The sequence below is a fragment of the Sinohyriopsis cumingii genome, chromosome 17 (genome assembly GCF_028554795.1).
Source record: "Sinohyriopsis cumingii isolate HCF-2022 chromosome 17, ASM2855479v2, whole genome shotgun sequence".
NCBI lineage: Eukaryota > Metazoa > Mollusca > Bivalvia > Unionida > Unionidae > Sinohyriopsis > Sinohyriopsis cumingii.
The window spans coordinates 18,009,036-18,030,188 of record NC_142977.1 but is presented as its reverse complement, the minus strand read 5'-3'; the positions used below and the strand labels follow the sequence as shown (position 1 = coordinate 18,030,188).

The following is a 21,153-nucleotide window of genomic DNA, read 5'->3' as shown; positions in this document are numbered from 1 at the left end:
CTTAGTTCTCGCTGCTATTTATCGGTTTGTTCAGCGGTCTGTTTTGATCCTGGAGGAAGATCCTTCTTAATAGCCGTTACGACTTTTTCAGTAACTTTAGTAACAGGTTTAAATAACTGTTCTGTACCTTCTGCGTATTCAACTTGTGCTTTTTGTCTTGCTTGCAGTTTTTCTTTGACAGCATCTCTCAATGGTATATATTTTTTATTGCTTCCTCTCGCTCTCGAGCTAATCTAGTGGTATATGCTTCACTGAGGTTAGCCATTGTTGATATAATAATGATTTAATTTACAGCAGCAACGAGGGCGCTGTCTCAAACTTTGCACCGACGCGATCGCTGATTTTTTGCGATTTTCGAGGAAGGTTTATTTTGCGAAACAGAGTGCAAACCAATTAGAGCCCGTTCAGCCTCTCTGCTGCTTCCAAAATAGAATACGCACACCTCAGTTTTATATTTTACCAAAATACATAAAACGGTTGATAAGTCACTACCTTTAGCATATCTAGGTAGACCCATTATTTCTACGTATAACTCAATAATATATCGCAATATATTGATCACATTTTACAACCACTGATGAAATCACTACCTTCATAAATCAAAGATACTTTTGATTTCATTACCAAATTGAAATCTTTACCGAAACTAACTGAAAATTCATTCCTTGTTACACTTGATTTGGTTTCACTCTACACGAATATACCACACAATGATGGTATCGAAGCGTGTAAATATTATCTTGAAGAAAACTAATATACATATAAACTATCAAAAGAACATGTTTGTGATTTGATAAAACTTGTGCTCGAAAATAACTTTTTTTAAATTTGGTAATACAAACTATCTCCACAAAATAGGAACAGCAATGGGTAGTCCTATAGCACCTGCTTATGCATCTTTATTTATGGGAAAATTAGAAAATGATTTTCAAAATAAATGCCTCTTAAAACCAGATGTATGGTTAAGATTTGTAGACGATATCTTTATGATTTGGAGTTATTCATTAGAAGACCTTTATTATTTTATGGACAGTTTAAACAAATTACATTCAACAATAAAATTTACATTCAATGTCTCTAAAACTAAAATATCATTTTTGGACGTAGATGTCGTGAAAAATGAAAATAATGACATTACTACCTTGGTTCATGTTAAAAACACGAATATTCATCAATATGTTGAATATTCTTCATGCCATCCTAAATCATATAAAAATGGGATACTATATAGTCAAGCAATAAGATATAGAAGAATTATTTCGGATGACGCTTTTTTTAAATCATCTTTGACATAGTTAGGTCAGAATTATTTTAAATAGAAATTATCCTAATGACATCATTCATACTGCTCTCCACAAAGTATCTTCTCTTACACAACTTGAATCCTTACAATGTAAAATCGAAAGTAGCAATGAAAATATCATTCCTTTTGTTATTGAATATAATCCAAGTTTGCCTAATATAGGTAAGATTATCAATAAATATTAGGATTTATTAAACTTATCATGTAAAGCAAGTGTTAAATCGCTACACGTAAACAAACCCACACTTGCTTATAAAAGGACTAAAAGTCTTAAAGATTCCCTAACTAATTCTAAATTAGCAAAACAAAATCTTCTTATAAAATAGGATCGTCATCTAAATGTAATAGACCTAGATGTTTTAAATGTAATAGACCTAGATGTCCACACTGTTAATTTATTAATGAAAATACTTCTTTCAATAGTAATAATACGAAAGAAACTTTTAATATGCGTTGTGATACTAATTGTGCAACATCAAATGTTATTTATTTGATAACATGCAAAACATGTGGCATCCAATATATTGGACAAACCAGTCAACAAATATCTAAACGTATGAACCAACATAGATCAGATATAAAAAAAATTATATCGATAAATCATTTTCATCTCATGTTGCCGCACATTTTAACAAATTTTCCCATATTTTGCAAGATTTCTCCTTCCAACCTATTGTTATAGCTGATTCTGAGACGGAACATCTGCCAAAGGAAACCTGTTGGATTCTCCGTCTTAATATGGTATATCCAAAAGGTCTAAATTCAAAAACACTATATGACATTCATTAATCATGTTCTTTTCTTTAATGAATTATATCCCCTGTTTACAATTAGAAAAGAATATTTTATATTATTTTACTTTGCAGAATAACTTAATCCGTAAAAGTATAAACTAATATCATAAAAAATAACTTTACTAATTCTTTAAAAATGAAAGTGCATTTTAAATTAATTCTCAATATATGATTAATTATTTATAAAATACTTGATAGTAAGCATTATTCACACCATAATTTTTTATTATATAAATTGAGCTCTGAGGAAGTATTTAACATTTGTTAAGAATATATCAAGATATATATAAGTGTGCATTATACATAATAAAAAATATTGATAAAACTGCTTATCTCTATTTAGTCATAAATTATATAAAAAGCATGAATTTATTCAAAATGTACACAAATATTTAAATGATCACACAATGGAACCATGTATTATGGGGGTGATTTTAACTGGGTGGGGGACGATATTGACAGAATTGGAGGCTTACCAACAAATGATTTAACTGCAAAACGTATAATGGAAGAACTTATACAGAAAAATAAATTAAATGATATATACAGAGGAACAAATTTACTTATGACCGAATACACATATGAGTATAAAAATGAAAAAGCTAGCAGATTAGACAAGTTCTATGTAACATGTTTTCAGGATAATCTATACAAAAATGCAAAAATACATGATTTTAAAATTTCTGATCATAAATTAATAAGTCTCGATTTTAAAATACTAAGTAAAACAAAATGGGGGAAAGGAGTATGGAAATTAAACAATAAAGTATTAAAAGTAGATGATTTTAAAAATGAAATACAAAATGAATTAGAAAACTTTTACAAATTTGGTAACAGAGATATAACTACGGATTGGGATATTTTAAAAAATAAAATAAAAAATTCAGCTGTATATCATTTTATAAAAAGGAAACAACTACAAGAAATGGAAAAATAAGAAATTAAAATTGTTCAAAAAGGGAAATTACCAGAGGAAAAGATAAAGCAATTACAAAACCAACTGAAAAAAATCACTGATGAGGAAAATAGAGGGTTTGAATTAAGAGCGGGAAGATACAACACCATATACAAAAAAGCAAATGGACTATATTAAAGAGAGGAATTAAGGAGAAGGGGGAAAAGCAACTAGAGAAAACAAATGAAAATGGGGGTGGGGAAATAACAGGGAAAAACGAAATAATAGGGAAAATTAAGGATTTTTATACCAATTTGTATACTTCACAAAACATTGACTAACTATAGATCAATATCTAAAAGATATTATATGTGATAAGATATCATCAGAACATAGTGACCCATGTGATAATTTCATATCAGAAAATGAAATGAAAATTACAATGAGTCAGCTAGCGAAAGGGAAATCCCCAGGGAGAGATGGACTCACGGCGGAATTCTATTTAAAAAAATCCAAAGTGAGTTAGCGCCAATTCTGGAACATTTATATAATAACATTCTTTTAAAACATGGCATGATGACGTAAACAATGAGAGAAGGGTTAATACCAATTATATACAAAGGGAAAGGGGATAGGGAAAACCTAAAAAAGTGGAGGCCCATCTCCCTCCTAAATATAGATTACAAGATTTTAAGCAAAATTTTAGCAAATAGAGTTAAATTATGTCTAAAAGAAATCATAAATGTAAACCAGTCGTGTGGGGGAAAGGGACGAAATGTGGAAAATAATATCTTAAATATAAGAACGATAATTGATTATGTAAACGAAACAGGTCAACAAGGTGCTATGATACTTTTTGACCGAGAGAAAGATTTCAACAGATTGGAAAATAACTATACCCAAAAGGTATTAGAGAAATTTGGATTTGGAATTAACTTCCAAAACTGGACTAAAATCCTGTACAATAAAATAACAACAGGTACAGGTAAACGGCGCTGTCACGGTTAAATTTGATATTCAAAGATCGGTTCGGCAAGGCTGCCCACTATCTATGCTATTATACGTAATAGCAATTGAAATACTAAGTATTAAAATACGGAATAACAAAAATATCGAAGGTATAAAAATCCCCAATCTGAAAGAGGATTTTAAAATGTTCCAACATGCCGATGTCTGTACTAACTTCATAAAAGACCAAAATTCCTTTAAACACTGCAAAAGGAATACGAATCTTTTGGAAAAGCATCAGGGTCGCAAATAAATCATGATAAAACAGAAATACTAAAAATAAGGAACTGGAGGGGAAAACCACCCCGGTTTACCACCACACTTGATCAAGGTAACTGATAAAGCTTTAGGAATCTTCTTTGGGAAAAACGAAGAAAGAGAAAACTACAAAAATATATACAAAAAAATCAAAGAGAATATCGAAATCTGAGCACTAACGCCATTATGCATAATGGAGCGTGCACAAGTAGCAAAAATATACAGGTACTCTAACATGAACTATATAATAAACTCCGTAGATTTAGAAAATAAAAATTTAGATAAGATATATAAGGAAATTATAAACTGTATATGGAACTTCAAGACACATTACGTCCAAAAATCAACATTATATAGAGCCAGAACAAAAGGGGGCTTTGCCTTACCATGCTCCATTAAAAAAAATATACAAATATTATAAACAGATTCAAAAGACTACCGACAATACCAAAAAGTCCATGGGAAACCCTATACGTATATTGGTACGGCTTCACCTTAAGAAACAGCAAGATACTTATAAAAATAACAAGTTATGCAAAAAGTTAGAAGTACCTAGACATTTCAGACAAACAAAAGAACATTTATGCAAGTTTAGGGACAAAACGGAACTCTGGCAAAAGGACATACCTAAGACATATGACTGGATTAGGGAATATGAAGCAAAACAAAGTAGAGGAGGAAAACATCCATATAGATTGGGATAGAGTGTAGAGCTACTGGGCCAATATCGGATCAGTTAAAATACAAAGTGTCATATTTAAATATCTGCATAATGCGTGGCTAACAGGAGAGACTGCCTTGAGAAGAAGAATGATTCGCACATTAATCAAATGTCCCATGTGTAAAACATCCAACTTCACCAAATATCATGCCGTCGCACAATGTGAAAGAAGGAAGGATGACCGGATTAAACTGATTATGGAGATGTGTACAAAAGAGAGATATCAAAGGAAACATATTCTATATTTGGACGGGAATTTCGACAAAAAAAAACAATAATTAAGATAACAGATTACATTACAAAAAACAATGATGGCCTGTGGCAAGGTAATAACAATTACAAAATAACTAACATAGGCCATCATAACCGATAGAATTATTTAAAATTAAAAAATTATGGACTAATTAAAGTCAGTAAAAATCACTTGATATCTCTCAAAAATTAAATATAAAATGGATTTACCCCCCCCCAACAAAAAAAAACACAACAACAACAAACAAACATATAAATGTAATATGTATGCCGTTAAACACTAATAAATTTGCATGTGTTTATATACCAAATACCAAACAGGGAGTCATTACGAGCGCTAACGCAAACGCGGGCTAAAACCTCGTTCCCACCCTGATCTTGGAGGTGGCTATTATATCGTTAAACACGTATTAGTTTGCATGTGTTTATATATAAATATCAAACAGTCTTTAGGGAATATTCTCCTTACCTTTAAATATACAAAAGGACAGTGTATCTGTATGGGGAAAGTAAGAGGTAATGACGTAATGGGGCTATATCACATGGCGCCACGCGAAATGGAAAGGCCCTTAAAAGAGCCTAAGAAAAACACCCCATATGGAACACTAGTACATGCAAAACACAAAAACAAACACAACACCTCTACTTATTTCTAACTCTCGCTCTCTCTTAGCTATACAGCTCCCGTACTGTATAATTGACTAATATAAATTGGAATTTTGGCCACAAAAAATAACAGAGGGGGCCAAAAACTCGCGTCGGGTGAAATACGACAAATAAATAAAGTATAGACCCTCACTCGAGCACAGCCCCCTCATTTCAAAATTATGCGATGAGCGACACATATAAGCACGCACATAAAACACTAGGCTTCATTTTCTATTGAAAATAGTACACCGATCAGTTGCCCTTTCAAAAATGATTAATAAAGTATAATAAAAATAAAATAAAAACTAGTACTAAGGCAAACTGGGGAAATTCGACTGATATGCTGTCTCAACACGGAAAGTAATATAGCATTCGCACACATAGCAATACACATATAACAAACACGAGACTAAGGAGACCTCTAGCAAAGTTCACAAACACGAACTAGGGGAACGAATTCGAGCTAGGTGAAAGAAACTTGGCTCGGATGAACACCCCTATAGATAATACTAGGAAATATAAATACCCCATCAAAAATTTAAAATAATTAAATTTTTGATTGAAATTTCTTTTTATAAAAATAAAACAAGCAACATACCTGGGGGATACACTTACACATAAAACACTTTTCACTTTTTTGGGGAAATGGGGGGGGGGGGCATCTGTCTGGTGCCAAAAAAAAAAACCAAAAATAAAGCAATTATATATATATATGATTTCTTTCTTATTATATAAGCATTTCGTTTTTATGGTACATTATATGATTGTTATATTTTTAGCGTACGTTCCTTAGCTCTATCTGCTACCAATCTGAATCTTAGATAATTAGATAATGTAATTTTTTTGTACACGTTTCCATATTAAAAACATAGCATTACGATCCGTACAGTCGGAATGCCATTGTATTTTTTTTATTGGAATCGCTGAAGTGAAGAATGATACGTGTAAAATCTACTTTAGTTTGAATTTTTCAAATGTTGCATTTTGACAAATATGTACAAAATCTTAATAAATGGAAATCGCAAATTTCCCAAATTAAATAATGATTTCACGCTTTGGTATTTTGCAGTCGATGTCATTTGGTCGTCGTGGACTCCATGGAGTCAGTGTTACAGCGACGTCTTTCCCTGTGAGGTTGGCACTGAGAACTCAACTCGGACATGCTCATTCTCTTTGCATGCAGTGGAAGGAAAATATTGCAATGGAATTTCGATTAGGTACAGACAATGTGATGCACGTCACTCGTGCTTCGGTATGTATAGGAAGAAGGTATGAAACATAAACCCTATATAGCCATCACCATCTGCATGTAACTGAATCATCATTTAGGAAATAGCCTGAGCAAATAAAATGCCCAATTTAGTTTACCTCACAAAAATTTAAATTTGACCAAAAAAAGTTTGATATCCTGCATTTTATAGACACGATCTGGCTTAAATAACAAAAATAAATCTTTCAAGCGATTTAGTTCATTTGAGCCTTGGAATAGAAAAGAACATAAATTGGACTTAAGGAAAAATTTAGGACAATTAACTTTTACTCAGGAATGATTGCAGTATGTGAGCATTAACGTTGACTGTTCACCAATTGAAATACGTATGAAGTGAGATGGATAATAACCATAAAGTGTAGCTTCAATATCACATTCACTTAAAAATATACAATTCGTGACATATAAAGTTTTGTTATGACGGCAATTTATTTGTAAGTTTAAATGGCTTTAGCAACATATTGACCTGTTATGCAATGACAAATCCATTTATTGTTTGTATGAACTGGCCTGATGTTAATCCGCAATGGTATCAAACTGTCATTTTCTGATCACAATACTCTTCTAGTATCATTTTGGTAATATATCTGAATCAGTTAATACCTTGATCATGAAGTCAATCCATAGGTAATTAGACGCGCAATAAAATCATTAACGTGAAAACAGGACAATGAACGAATCTACAATGTGTAACCTTGAGCAAACAAACAAGGAACAAGTCCGAAATGTCTACAGAAAGGAATAACTACTGAAGACACAAACCTATCAAAACAATGTTCAATGATAAAGCAAAATACAAACTTAATCAAATACGAATTAGCTGTTGTCCATAGTTATTTTCAAGGGAATATTACTACTTTCGGGTTGGTTTTTATGGGTATAACGCCACTGATCACTATATAAATTTGCTATAAATGGTGGCTAGATTATTTGGTGGAGGAAGAACCTAGTTGAAACCCAGCAGAAATCAGCGACCGACGGGAAGCTACTGACAGTCTTTCGTACATTCCCATGTTGGCCAAGCCAAAACTGCATCTCACACGGACAGAAGTACAATGCTAGTACATATACATAATTTGTGTTGTGTATGTGTTCATAATGTACATGTTACCGAAAGAGGTAAGAGCAGTACAACCCAAGATTGCTACATATTTGAGATACTGTTTTGACTTTGTCAGAACAGTTATATAATACTGTATCTCTCCCATCCTATTCTGTCATCTTCAGAAAATAATATGAAATTAAATGTTATAAAGGATTAAATTGATATAGTTATAAAAAAATATCATTTTGTTTGCAAAATGCAATTCACTTAATCTTAGAAAATTCGATCTCTTGATATCAAACCAAACTTGATATAAAGAATGGTTCTTAAAGGCGTTGGATTTTCTAATTTATCATGATTTATGTAAGGCTATTTTTATCTAAGCTCTAATATTTTCCACGATAGCAAGTATCAATCATCCGAGGATTCGTGTTGTAACTGGACGACTTGAAGTTGCCGTAAATCATACATGGGGAACGGTGTGTGGAGAAAACTTTGACGATATGGATGCCGCAGTGGCCTGCAAAATGCTGGGATATAGGTCTGTATTTCAAAACAAATTCTATGAATGTATCAAAGTGATTTGTTATTCATATGTTTCAGGAGAAATGAGAAAACGAACAAGAAAACAAGAAACATTAGGCCAATTAAAGGGAACAACATTGAGCTTGTATTTATTCATTGTGAATGGTGACAGCTGCACCATATATATATATATATATATATATATATATATATATATATATATATATATATATATATATATATATATATATGCGTTTGTGTCACAGTATGAGTGTGTTTTGGTGTTTGTGGCGAAAGGGATAGCTTCAATGCCAATTGAATTATAAAACTTACGCTCGGAGGACTTACATTTTCTACATCTAAAAATTGTATCTAGTAGATGACTCGTAAATTCTCACAGTCCTTCTTCCTGGAACAATATTAGAGGTACAACATTCTATTTTGGCACATTTGTGCTCAGTAAGAGAAAACGAAGACTCTAGTGGGTCATTAGGTCAGTATACTAGTATGTTTTAAGACTTCACCATCTATAAATTTGGTAATAACAAAGTTCTAAAAGGTTGGAGCATGGACCTTACTGGTGCCAATTTCCTTGCACTCTCTCATTGTTACCAACTTTACCATTGGAGACACATTTGAACCCGAGAATTATGTGAAATAATATGCATGCTTTGTCTTTGATATACCATGAGACGAATCAGTTTTGAATTGAAAGGAAATAAAGCTTGCCGAATACCAATTTTATGAAAGAGTTACACAATCCGTAGTAATAGAGTGGTATTTTGTTATTTCACAAACAAATTCAGAGAAGTTAAGACTGACGTTAGGCAACTGTGCATCCGGTACAAAGATTCATGTCTGGAATAGGTTAAACAAAATGACGAACCAGTTCGTTAAAACAGATAAAGTTATTTTACCCTTAACATGAGTGATTATAATAATTATAATAAAGCATAATGCTTTAGTCACCTTTGCATCCGACCATCAGAGTATTTGTATCGTCGCGGTGAGTTGATGTGAGCGTGAACAGATTGTGGTGGTACTGATCATGTTTGGTTTATCTATTCAGAATAGCAGCAACAACAACATAATAAAGTGTACAATAGATTACGATATGCTAAGATATTTATAGTACGGCCTTCCCGTATGGACATTGCAATTTTTATAAATAGTGTCGGTGTCGTGTAACAGTGCAGACAACCCCTTTGCAAAGTGTATACATTCTATTATGTCGACGTGGGATGATCTAGGTCAAAGAATGCATCTAGCTCAAAGTCTTATTTTATCTGTCCGATTGTTCACGTTTATTTGTCATTATTATGAGAGAGGGAGACATATTACAAAGGAAAGCAGATGGGATTTCTATGAAATTGTGAAACATGTTTGATTTATTTAGAAAATCGGGATTCTTTGTACTTTCCTAATTATATTCTTTTCATTATACAGGAATTACAAATGAAAATCCACCACTGATCGAACGGGTATAGCAATAGTCATCTGCTGAAACTATTATTATATGCGTAATGATTTGTTAATCCATCGTTGGCAATGAAGACCATGTCTTCAGTTCTCTGTTGTCGAGCGGCATGTTCGGAGAGGACTAGCAAGACCAATATTGGCATGGAAGTTTCTCCCGCATGCGCATGACAAAGTTTAGTATGGAAGTAAAGGTGTTGACATCTATAACCTTAACAGAGGCAAGTTTTCTCTGCCCCTCAGAATTATTTGCTGTTCTGCTGCTCGTGCGCCATATATCATCTAGTTGTGCCAGGAGGGAAGGTCGTTTGCAAGGGTCTCACATGACGCATCGTTGATATGCAGTTGTTTGAATGACACTTTTAGTATGCCTTTAAATGCTTAATTTGTCCACCAACAGCGCGATTTCCCTCTGCCGACTTTGCCATAGACAGCTATTTAGCAATCTGCAACGCAGTGAAGACGCATGGCTTGTGGAAATCTCGGTGTCAAATATTTTGTCTTACCACCCCATCCACATAATCCTGCAGAGGCAGCTCAGATGAAATTTAAAGAGTTTTTCAGAATGTTCTATAAACCACGCATAGCTGAAATACAGGAGGGTGGTGAACACTGCAGCAATGGACATCTTCTGCTTGGTGGCAAGGCTGCTCCCTCTACGGTGGCACACATTCCCACGTAGTCTACTGAAGGCTGGGCTGGCATTGGCAATTTTGCTATTAACTTAAATGTCAATATTAACTACTGTTGCGTTTGCTACGTGAATCTGTTGACAGCCTGGAGTTTCTGACCTTTCACTGTGATGCACGGTTCGCAATATGGCTTCGCAGGGGAAGGTTAGAACGTAACGTCAGTAGTATGGTGCTGATCCCGATGCCATAGTTGTCGCATGCCTTAAAATATATCCATGTCGTCAGCAAAGAGGAAGTCTAAAATGAATGTTTTCTTCACCTCGAACTACTGCAGTCGCCTGTGGTTGAACAGATTCTCGTCAGTCCAGTACCCGACAAGGATGTCCTCATCACTGTTTTGGAACGCATCTGTAATCATGGCAGTGAACATCTTCTTGAAGAGTGGGTACGCCAAAAACATAGCCGTGTTTGATACCTTTTCTGACTTGGAAGGCATCTGAGTACTTGCCATTCTCCATTACGGTGGCCATCATGTTGTTGAGGCGAACGACCGTAATGAACTTATTCGGGCGACCGAATTTTGCCTTGATCTTTCAAAGACCATCTCTGCTGACTGTCAAACGCCTTGGTCAGGTCAATAAATGTTGTGAAGAGGTCTTTGTGTTGTTCCTGGCAATTTGTCTGGAGTTGTTGTGCAGAGAATTCCATGTCGACTATCACTCGGTCTGCCCAGAAGCCACATTTGCTTTATGGAAGTTGACCTTGATCAAGTTGGCGAATAAGGCAATTGAGCAGGATGCGAGAAAGCGTAGTGCTCGTGATTGACAGGACGGATATTCTGTGGTTGTCGCAGCGCTGAAGGTTGCCCTTTCTCTTTTAGAAGTGTACTATGGAGTAGTCTTTAGTTTCTTGGAGACCACTCCTTCATTCCCTATGGCTTAAAAAAGGTCTAGGAGCTGATGTAGCAGGAGAGGACCCCCAGGTTTCTACAAATTGATAGGCATGGCAACTGATTCTAGGGCGTTCCCACAGAGGGGTCTGAATGTTTGCTTTCAGGTATTCATACGCCCATGTCGAGTCACAAATCAATATGCCAGCTGTGTTGATATATCAGAATGCTTTATCTCGACAATAAAGAAAATCATGTTATTTTAATGTACCTTTTACAAAAACCGTTTTTCTGTCTGTGTTTCAGTCTCCGACTCTTTCTTTCTTTCTTTCTCTCTCTCTCTCTCTCTCTCTCTCTCTGTGAGTGTGTGTGTGTACATATATATATATATATATATATATATATATATATATATATATATATAAGAGGACTTGATTTAAACTATTTTGTCACATAAGTATCCATTTTACAGGATGTAATGGTGAATTTCGTGGTTGAAGCCCCGTTGCTATTCATTTCAAGGGAATCTTAAGAATTGCAGTACTTCTGTAGGTAGTATTTGTGTACGGTTCATGCAAGCTGATTCCATCATTCCTCAGATACATCCCGAGAAACAAAATAGAGGGTCGATCGGGAAAATTCAAAACAAATATAACTTTCCATTATATTAAAATTTAGACTAATACATGTACTCAAGAGTTCAATGTGTGTGGTACAATGTACGTTATATTAAAAATTATATGCCTTTGTTGTTCATATCCAATAAATATAGTAACCTTACATTATCCAAGGAATATTAACGTCTTAGATTCACACAAGTGCCTTGAGGTGTGCCTTTGTACTATTTCTGCTTTGAAGATGGAGGTGATAACCAAACATAATCACATGAATACTTTTGACTTAGAAATCGTAATACATAACTGTTTGGTATTAAGACTATGACGCGATGGCACAATGTTGCTCCAGAAGTAATTAATAGTAGTTAAAAAGTAGGAAATATTCTTTGTAATATTCAACATATAATATAAGTATCCTAGATATGACAAAAACGTCTACAACCTTATACTACTACTGCTACTGCCATTATCACTCCAACTACTGCAGCTACTATATTAGTTTTACTACTACTAATAAGTTTAGCTATTAATATTAATCCTGCGAATACTACAACTAGTACTACTTCTACTTTCACTACTACTATCACAAATGTTACTACTACTGCTATTGCTACTATTCATAATGATACTACTACTACTACTACTGCTACTAATAATAATAATAATAATAATAAAATTGAATTTATAATCTCAATGTCACCAGTTAATGTTTGTGGTACGTTTATTTGAGAATTAGTGGGAAAATGCTGAAAGTAGATACATTTTAATTGCTTTGCTGGACTTTCATTTCTTTGATTAAAGCAGATTTGTTTGAGAAAATCTTGTATACATAAAATAAACATTTATACTTGAATAGTACTCAGAAAGTTTTAAGTGATAATCTTTTTAAATTTTAGCCATGGATGGGCGTTGTTACCCGCCCATGTGCCAGACGGTTATGGTCCAATATGGTTGAACAATCTAACTTGCCATGGAACAGAAATCGATTTGTTCCACTGTCTACCTATCACTCAAAAGATTGGCGTAAATACATGTCAGCACGCCAATGATGTTGGCATTAGGTGTGCTCCGTAATGTGGACAGAAAATGAACATGCGTTCAGGTTGGAAATGACTACGATAAGTCTTCTATACATTTTTAATTCCTATAGTTGAATAGACTAAATAAATGTCAAAAATACTCACTGCATGTTTTATTACTTTTCAGATAACGTTGAGGTTTTCAATGTCATCAGAATATCCTCTCTCTCCTTGTGTTTGTATGATTTGGACTTTTAACGTAGCTTTAACAAGTTTTCAGTCTTATCGCTACAATGTATGCGGTATGACAGTTTTTAGTGATGTCTATCACTGGGGCACCATGCCACAGACATGTAGCATGATGTCCCACCCAGTCATATTATCCTGACACCAGGCCGACCAGTCCTAACACTAACCTCTTAATGCAGAGCGGCAAGCGAGGTAGCTGTTAGTACCATTTTTGTAAGTCTTTGATATGACCCGGGATCGAACCCACGTCCTCCCACATTCGAGGCAGACACTCTAACCACTAGGCCACAGGAGCGGTTTTTTCTCTCTCTCTCTCTCTCTCTCTCTCTCTCTCTCTCTCTCTCTCTTCTTGATTGTAATATGATGTACTCGAATGCAAAGAAGGACATTGGATACTATGATGGAGGGAAAATCCTATGAGCTACAGCAAGTTATTATTAGAAGGTGTCAACCTGTTTAGGAACAAACATCAGAAAACATCTTTATATTTGCTTACATATGAAGAACTTATCATAGTGACAATTACTGATTAATTTAGCAAAACGTTTACATTCCACGGTTGGGTAGAACATGGAATCAATTAATGATGATGTATGATGGAGAAATTTGTTAAAGGCTGGCAACAACTCTTTAATTTTCATACGCGAACATTCAGTTCTGTCATCTCTATTCAAACTGTACCATACTCGGTTAACATCGCACAGTCATTTCTGAGATCAAATCTCCGTTGGCCTGAACATATTAATGAGATTTTCCCACAACAAAAAATCTTACGCGCATAACAAAAGGGTCTGTATACATTATCACGCCAGACATTGTCTGGTATAACTCAACTATTCAGATCAATCTAACACATGACACAACCAGTGACAGTTACGAAAACATGGCTCCAGTAATTCAATGGTCTACAATTTTTTTAGAAGTCAGAGATAAATCGTGCTTATTTATTACGGATTTTGATGTGCTTTAACAAATATGACAATTATAAAAACTGATTGGCTATTGTTTCCAATATATTTAAGTTTATATATTTTACGTCTATGTATATTATGTAGATAATAGAGTTTTAATCATAAATTGTGTATCTATGTCTTTTCATATGCTTATCGTTGTCTTACATGATAATATTTGACCTTTCCTGCTTATGTAACACTTTAAAAACAGCAAAAGGGTTAAATAAATAAAAATGTATCATGATACAAAAGGCAATATAAACTATTATCGTTATATAAGTAAATATCTTAGTCCTCATTCAGTGTCTACCAGGCGCTTCTTGACTTGTCTCTTGTATTAATTAAATGGAAATCTCTTGTAATAGTCTGCAAGCACTGATGTGCTCCATTTGCCCTGTTAGCTTTTCTGTACTGTTGCAATGTCCTGGCGAAACCGGTCGCAGTGCTTGTCGCAGTTCGGTAGAAAAAAATAAAGATGAGAGTGCAAAAATGTATCTTTATTGACATGTTACAACAAAGGCTTTTGTATGCATTTTGGAGGTTTTCCACAAACTCCCTGTAGCTGTATGCCTTGTTTCCGTAAAAATATTTTGCCGCTAATTAGAAGGAAGAGAACAATATGTTCAAATAACATCAAGGTATTACCACTTAAATAATGTAATTTTCCAATGTAAACATGAGAAGGAATAATAGTATAGTTTGCGTCAAAATCATGTACCTATCAATGAAGCTTGCACTTGTGATGTCTTAAAGATGTAAGCAGAAAGAGGTTCTCCCGCTGAGAATTTACGATGAGGTCCTTTTAAACAGAGTTGCGTCAGGATGGATTATTTAAGTTTTAAGTCTTAACATGTGTCTTACAAATTAATTGATATTACTAAATTTATGCTGAACAATGTCCTTGTTGTCTTAGCAGGAAGATTCACAAGCTTGCAGGCGACTGCCAAAACAATTCATCAATATGAATTGCTTTCTGTATACATTCAGTGATCCATATGAGCATTTGAATTCTAGAAATATAAAACTGAATTTCCTCGTAAAAGTGTAGTTTTACTGCGCATTTCAACTTCATAGTCTATATATCAATAATCAATAAGAGTTTCCGATCTTTTTTAGACCCAAATAACAACTTCCTATATTAAGTTCACTAGATAACTGATATTAACAGAGTATCATGGAAAATAATTGCAGGCTGTATATTTAGGTACACCCAACTTTACTCCTTTGAAGAAGTGTTCAAAAGAAAGATAAAGCAACACGGATAAAAGCCTTAAAATTCAAAGTCAAATTTTGATATAAATTGCATTAAAACGTAATTGAAATTCTCAGCGACAGCATCATCTCGGGACGCATCCCAAGAGAAAATTGGTATCTCCAATTGTCGCCTTGTGAGATATGCAGTAGGGTGCATTGGCCTAGTCTACACCCCTGAGTGGGTCGGTGGTTCTTTCTAGGGTTTTCCCGGTTTCTTCCTCCACCATTAATACTGGCCGCCATGTATAGCCTATCGTGTGCTGAAAAATGGCGTTAAACCCTACAACAACAACAACAACACACCTGAGCCTGGAGGAACACATTTCAAAATGACCGTACACGATGAATTAAAGTAATGTATACATTATGCAAAGATACACTATGCTGGAACTGGAATAATAATTAATTATATGTTTATATATCTATTTATCAATCTATCTGTCAAGTACCGACGTGGTCACTTTTGTCATTGAGGATAGATACATATATCAATATATAGAGAAAAACATTTACCCAAACTGAACACATTTGGGATATGCGAATCGATTAACAAACACTAAAAGTCTCCTACCATTTTGATACATTCAAGTTTATGTGTGTACTTAAACACTATCACTAAAAGTACATGGTACAATCTATTTTATTTGTTTGTGTATGACTACACTTTGTGGATTTGCGTTGTTAATAATGTTCTTATTGCGAGGGAATGTCTCAATTTTGGAGGTTCAACATCTTGTCTAAGTGTGCATTCAATAGGTTTCCTATGCCTCCACATTGTTATATGTCTCCGCATAAGAAACGAGTCTTTGAAATTTAAGCAAAGTTCACAGAGTTTATCACACAGGCAGTGACTATAGATTAAAATCTAAACCGATATATAGCAATCTCTCTATTTTGATATAACCCAATGAAAATTTACACATGATTTGGTTGATTGGTAGAGATGTCGAGAGTTATTATATTCAATCGTTATATTGTTGATCTGCAACTAAATTTTGCATATTCACATAAATCATACTAAAATGAATGCAGAATTTCAAAATGTGAAAACAGTTTGTGCTATTTGGTTACAATGACCCTGTGTGTGAAATAAATACTATACAAAATACGATATACTGCCATATTTGATAATGTACAATTGGATCGAAAATAATTGGGTTATGACCTAGTTGTACCGATAATATGTTCAGATGATCATTATGCTCATTTCTGGAGCATGTACATTTCAGGAACATGTATATATGCTTTCAGCAAATATATACTAAATACAATATATTAGTCGCCATAAATATACACATACCACGTTTCGTATATTAGATTTATAGATAATGTTCAGGATCGTATGTTCATAAAAAAGGGTCTAGACATCCATCCGAAAACCTAACCAGATAATAAGAGACAAAAGCTGCAGGCGAAACTGAAGAAAGTGTATGGATCTGTAACGTCCGCTAAAAATTTATTATTATTTATGGAACTCGAAAGAGGCGAATTCGCGCATACTGCTACTACTACTATAATAATAACAGTGCATACTCTATATATTTTTTTTCAAACGATGACATATATCTCTGCATATAATATGCATAGTTCGTGATCTATATTGACGTTATATTCCCTGAGCTATGAAAATATTTATATGGTTAAAACTCTGTAAGTTGACTTACACACATGGACAGGGGTCCCCGAGTGGCCGAGTGGTCTAAAGCGCTCACCGTTCCGGATCACTGCCATCTCACCTCTGTCTGCGTGGGTTTGAGTCCAAGGCTCGGCAAGCGTGGGTATGCGGGAAAGCCTGCCAGTAGCTTCTCGTGGGTCGGTGGTTCTTCCCTGGGTTTTCCAAGGCTCTTCCTCCACCATTAATACTGGCCGCCATGTATAGCCTATCTTGTGCTGAAGAATGGCGTTAAACCCAAGAACAACAACAACTACACACATGGACACACACAATTACACACACACACACACACTTACACACATGGACACACACACACCTATGTGTATATAAGAAGTAGAAGGAGTTTTTGCTCCTTGCACGTACGGATTTATGCTCCAAATAATTGCATTGTATGTCGGATGGTTTAATAACATAGCACCATCCCAACAAAAGAAAACTATAATAAGAGCTGTAACTGCAATGTAAAGGAAATAAGCAGGTTAATTAAGAATATGTCTTCTTCAACAAGAAGATGGCACAATATTGGTCCATGCATCCTCGTTTGTAAAGGCATAGTCGAATAAAACAGAGGCTTCCGTCCATGTAGGGAGCTAGTGCCATTCGTTGCAATGTCAACAACTTTAACTGGCGGAGCAAGTCCATACGAGCGAAAATGTAAACGACGTTGAGGTGTCACCACGTATGCAATGCAATGAGTGGCAAGCCCTGTTGTCAATTCCAGGTTGACAATACTGGTTTCTCGTGTATGTGGCACAATTGATGCCAGTTCATTTAGCGTAAAGCACCACGAAATGGTTGATTCTGCCATCGCGAATAAATCAAGATTGGTCAATGGACGGGTTATCGCATGGTCTTTGGGTGTTCTAGTGAGTAATTGAAGACCTCCTCCTGATAGTATTCGACAATTTGTTCCTGGCAGTTGAAGGCCTTTTAATTTTTTAATAGACCTGACAGGTCTACGATGCGCTATGCGATCATCATCCGTCTTTTCCACCAATGATGCAATTCCGACAGCCCTTTACGCTACAGCGTTTGCAACTGCTGCAGCCACTGTTGCTAACCACTCAAGAATCGTTGCAAGGGATACAAATATTTCACCAGTCTTTTGCGTTTTCTTCACATCGGACTTGGGGAATTTTAATATCACTGAGATATTGTTTTGTATAGCCTCATTAAGCTCAGAGAGTTTTATTTGGGTCAACCACATGAGGATATTTACAGTCAATTGGGCTGAAGGAAGTTTCAGTGAGAGCTCTCAATCATTTCTAATTTCGTTTTTTCTTTTTTTCCTAGCTATTTTCACTAATGCTGACCCTCACTTCGTGATAAATGCGTTATTAGGTAACAATGTAATACATCCAATATTGTATTTTCCACAGAGGTGGATGTAATACATCCAATATTATATTTTCCACGGACGCATAGTCCTCATTCGAACACCCACACCTTCTTAAGGTGTCCAATATCATCCTACTATGCCCTTGGCTGTTATTTCGATTTACATTTTGAAACGTCACATACACGTGGTTTGGTGCAGTAAGATCATGTTGGGGACTTTATTTACCAAGAAATTTGTCTCGCATTTGATGGGTCAGTTTTGTGATATGTGTAACAAACATGTCATAGGAGGTTATTTACACTGCCTCCTTTCTGAAAGATATTTTATCTAGCACCGCAAAGGAATTTTCCTATGAGGACCCTGCCATGGAAACAATGAATTCTTTGACAAGGGATGATTTGAAATGTCATGTTACTGTTGGTCTACCTCTTGGACTTTTGTATAAAATACCACTTTAGGCTTATAACAAGATACAACTCCGGCAACGGAACGAATCGATGGCATCCACTAACCCATGGTCGTGCTTTTATAAAGACATATTTAAGTCCAGAGAAGCGAAAATCATATCTGAGATATACAGAAAACCCTAGCATATTTAAAATCATTGCATTTGATTCTCCGAACGGTCGTATGCAGGATGTTGCAGTAAACGACGATGGATCATTTCAGCATTTGTGGACCGAGAGGGACTTAAACCACATTTTCCATAACTTGATGGATCTATTTGTTACGGATTATTCAGATAACTAGGATAATTTTTTACATTTTACACCCCCCACGTGTGATATTTTTCAGATCTAGTTTAATAAAGATATGTTTATCTTGTGTTTACGACCAAGTGAATAAATTTTACATATAAACAAAGCTCAGTTGTTTTAGGATGAAAAAATGCAAAGGGGTGTGCCTCAGATAATTTGTATTTGCGGCATAACAATGCTTGCATTACGTACTGGCCCAGGTGCTCGAACCTGTCTTAAATGTGGCATCGGATTCAAATCACATAATTAATTTTGCCGGTCATTGCGCATACACTTTTGACTGCACAACGATATAAAGAAATACACAACTAACAGCTAAAATTGTAGCGATTGTATTTTGCTGATGCTGGTAGAATACATAAACCAATCAAGTCGTTGACGGTCGTATTAATTAGATAAACTTGCTTAAATAAGGATGCCGTACGTGTTTCAGGTGCAACAACTCACATAACAACATCGAATGCCACTACGAATTCATATATATCATTCCCCGTGCATGTTAATAAAGGCAACACTAAAACAATTCGTAACACTTAACACGGGTATCGTAGTTAATGTGTTCACCTGGGATGAAGGGTTTATCCTCACATAGACAAAACGCACGAATTCAGATTGATTTTATTGCTGCTGAATGATATGATTGGTTTAGAACTGGAATCGCATTATGCATGAATAAGGAATCTTGAACGTGCGAGCAAGAAATATCCGTGCAGACATTCTTTAAGACCCAACACCTTTTACTGTGGTTTCTGCGGTCAAATCTTTCAGCGGACAACAATTCCAGAACCTGGTAAACATTCTTAAGTTCAGTGCGGTGCAACGATAGATGAATGTTCCGTATATCATTTACTCAGACTTTGAATGTCTGAACTTAAAGAGGAAAATGCATACTCGTCCAACAACGACAAAAGCAGCATAAGTCGAGGGACAAATCCCATGCTTGTTTTATTACACAGTAGCTAGATGTGACGAGGAATCTGAAACACCAATGTTGTATCATAGAAAATACTCGGTTCAGGTGTTTCTTAAATCGATTGAAGCTAAATCGAAATGGATTTGACGACAACTCCATTCACCATTTGTCACATGCTGTCATGATCATGACCCGTGATAATATTCTTTCCGCAGCCTGTAATTGATGGAGCTGTGAAGGAGCGTTTACTGGAAGACCTAATCTTTGTGACCATTGTCACATCTCTAGAGTGTGCAGAGGAGTCGTACACAACATATATCATCGACATTTCAGAATTAACCCAAACAAAACAAAATACATATATTACTTCATATTTAGTGTGGGTATGATATCCACTTGATAATGCAAGCAATGACTACGGCAGAGAAAAATACACGACATTTAAGCTGGGTCGACAATAGTTCTCGGCTTCGTTAGTTTCAGAATTCGTCTTTAAACAAGGTAGTGATTAATGTTAACGCTGAAATCCTTCATAATGACTAGTAGTTATTGTCAAACCAACACAAACTTGTTAACGAGAAAAGATGTGTATCCATACAAGCATATGAGCCACTGGGACAAAATTAATGAAACACAGCTGTCACCGACAGACGAATTTTA

At 35.0% G+C, this 21,153-nt stretch overlaps 1 protein-coding gene across 2 annotated transcripts in view; it reads left to right on the top strand.

The window, feature by feature from the left end:
- Positions 1–13,517, top strand: part of LOC149777842 (coadhesin-like) — a 60,310-nt gene extending 46,793 nt beyond the window's left edge. For both annotated transcript variants that reach the window (XM_089938911.1, XM_089938912.1), the window contains exons 16-18: positions 6,949–7,131; positions 8,600–8,735; positions 13,230–13,517. In XM_089938911.1, coding sequence (XP_089795037.1) covers positions 6,949–7,131; positions 8,600–8,735; positions 13,230–13,407 — 497 coding nt within the window. In that variant the 3' untranslated portion in view covers positions 13,408–13,517. The remainder of the gene's footprint in view (positions 1–6,948; positions 7,132–8,599; positions 8,736–13,229) is intronic.
- Positions 13,518–21,153: the final 7,636 nt, after the last annotated feature.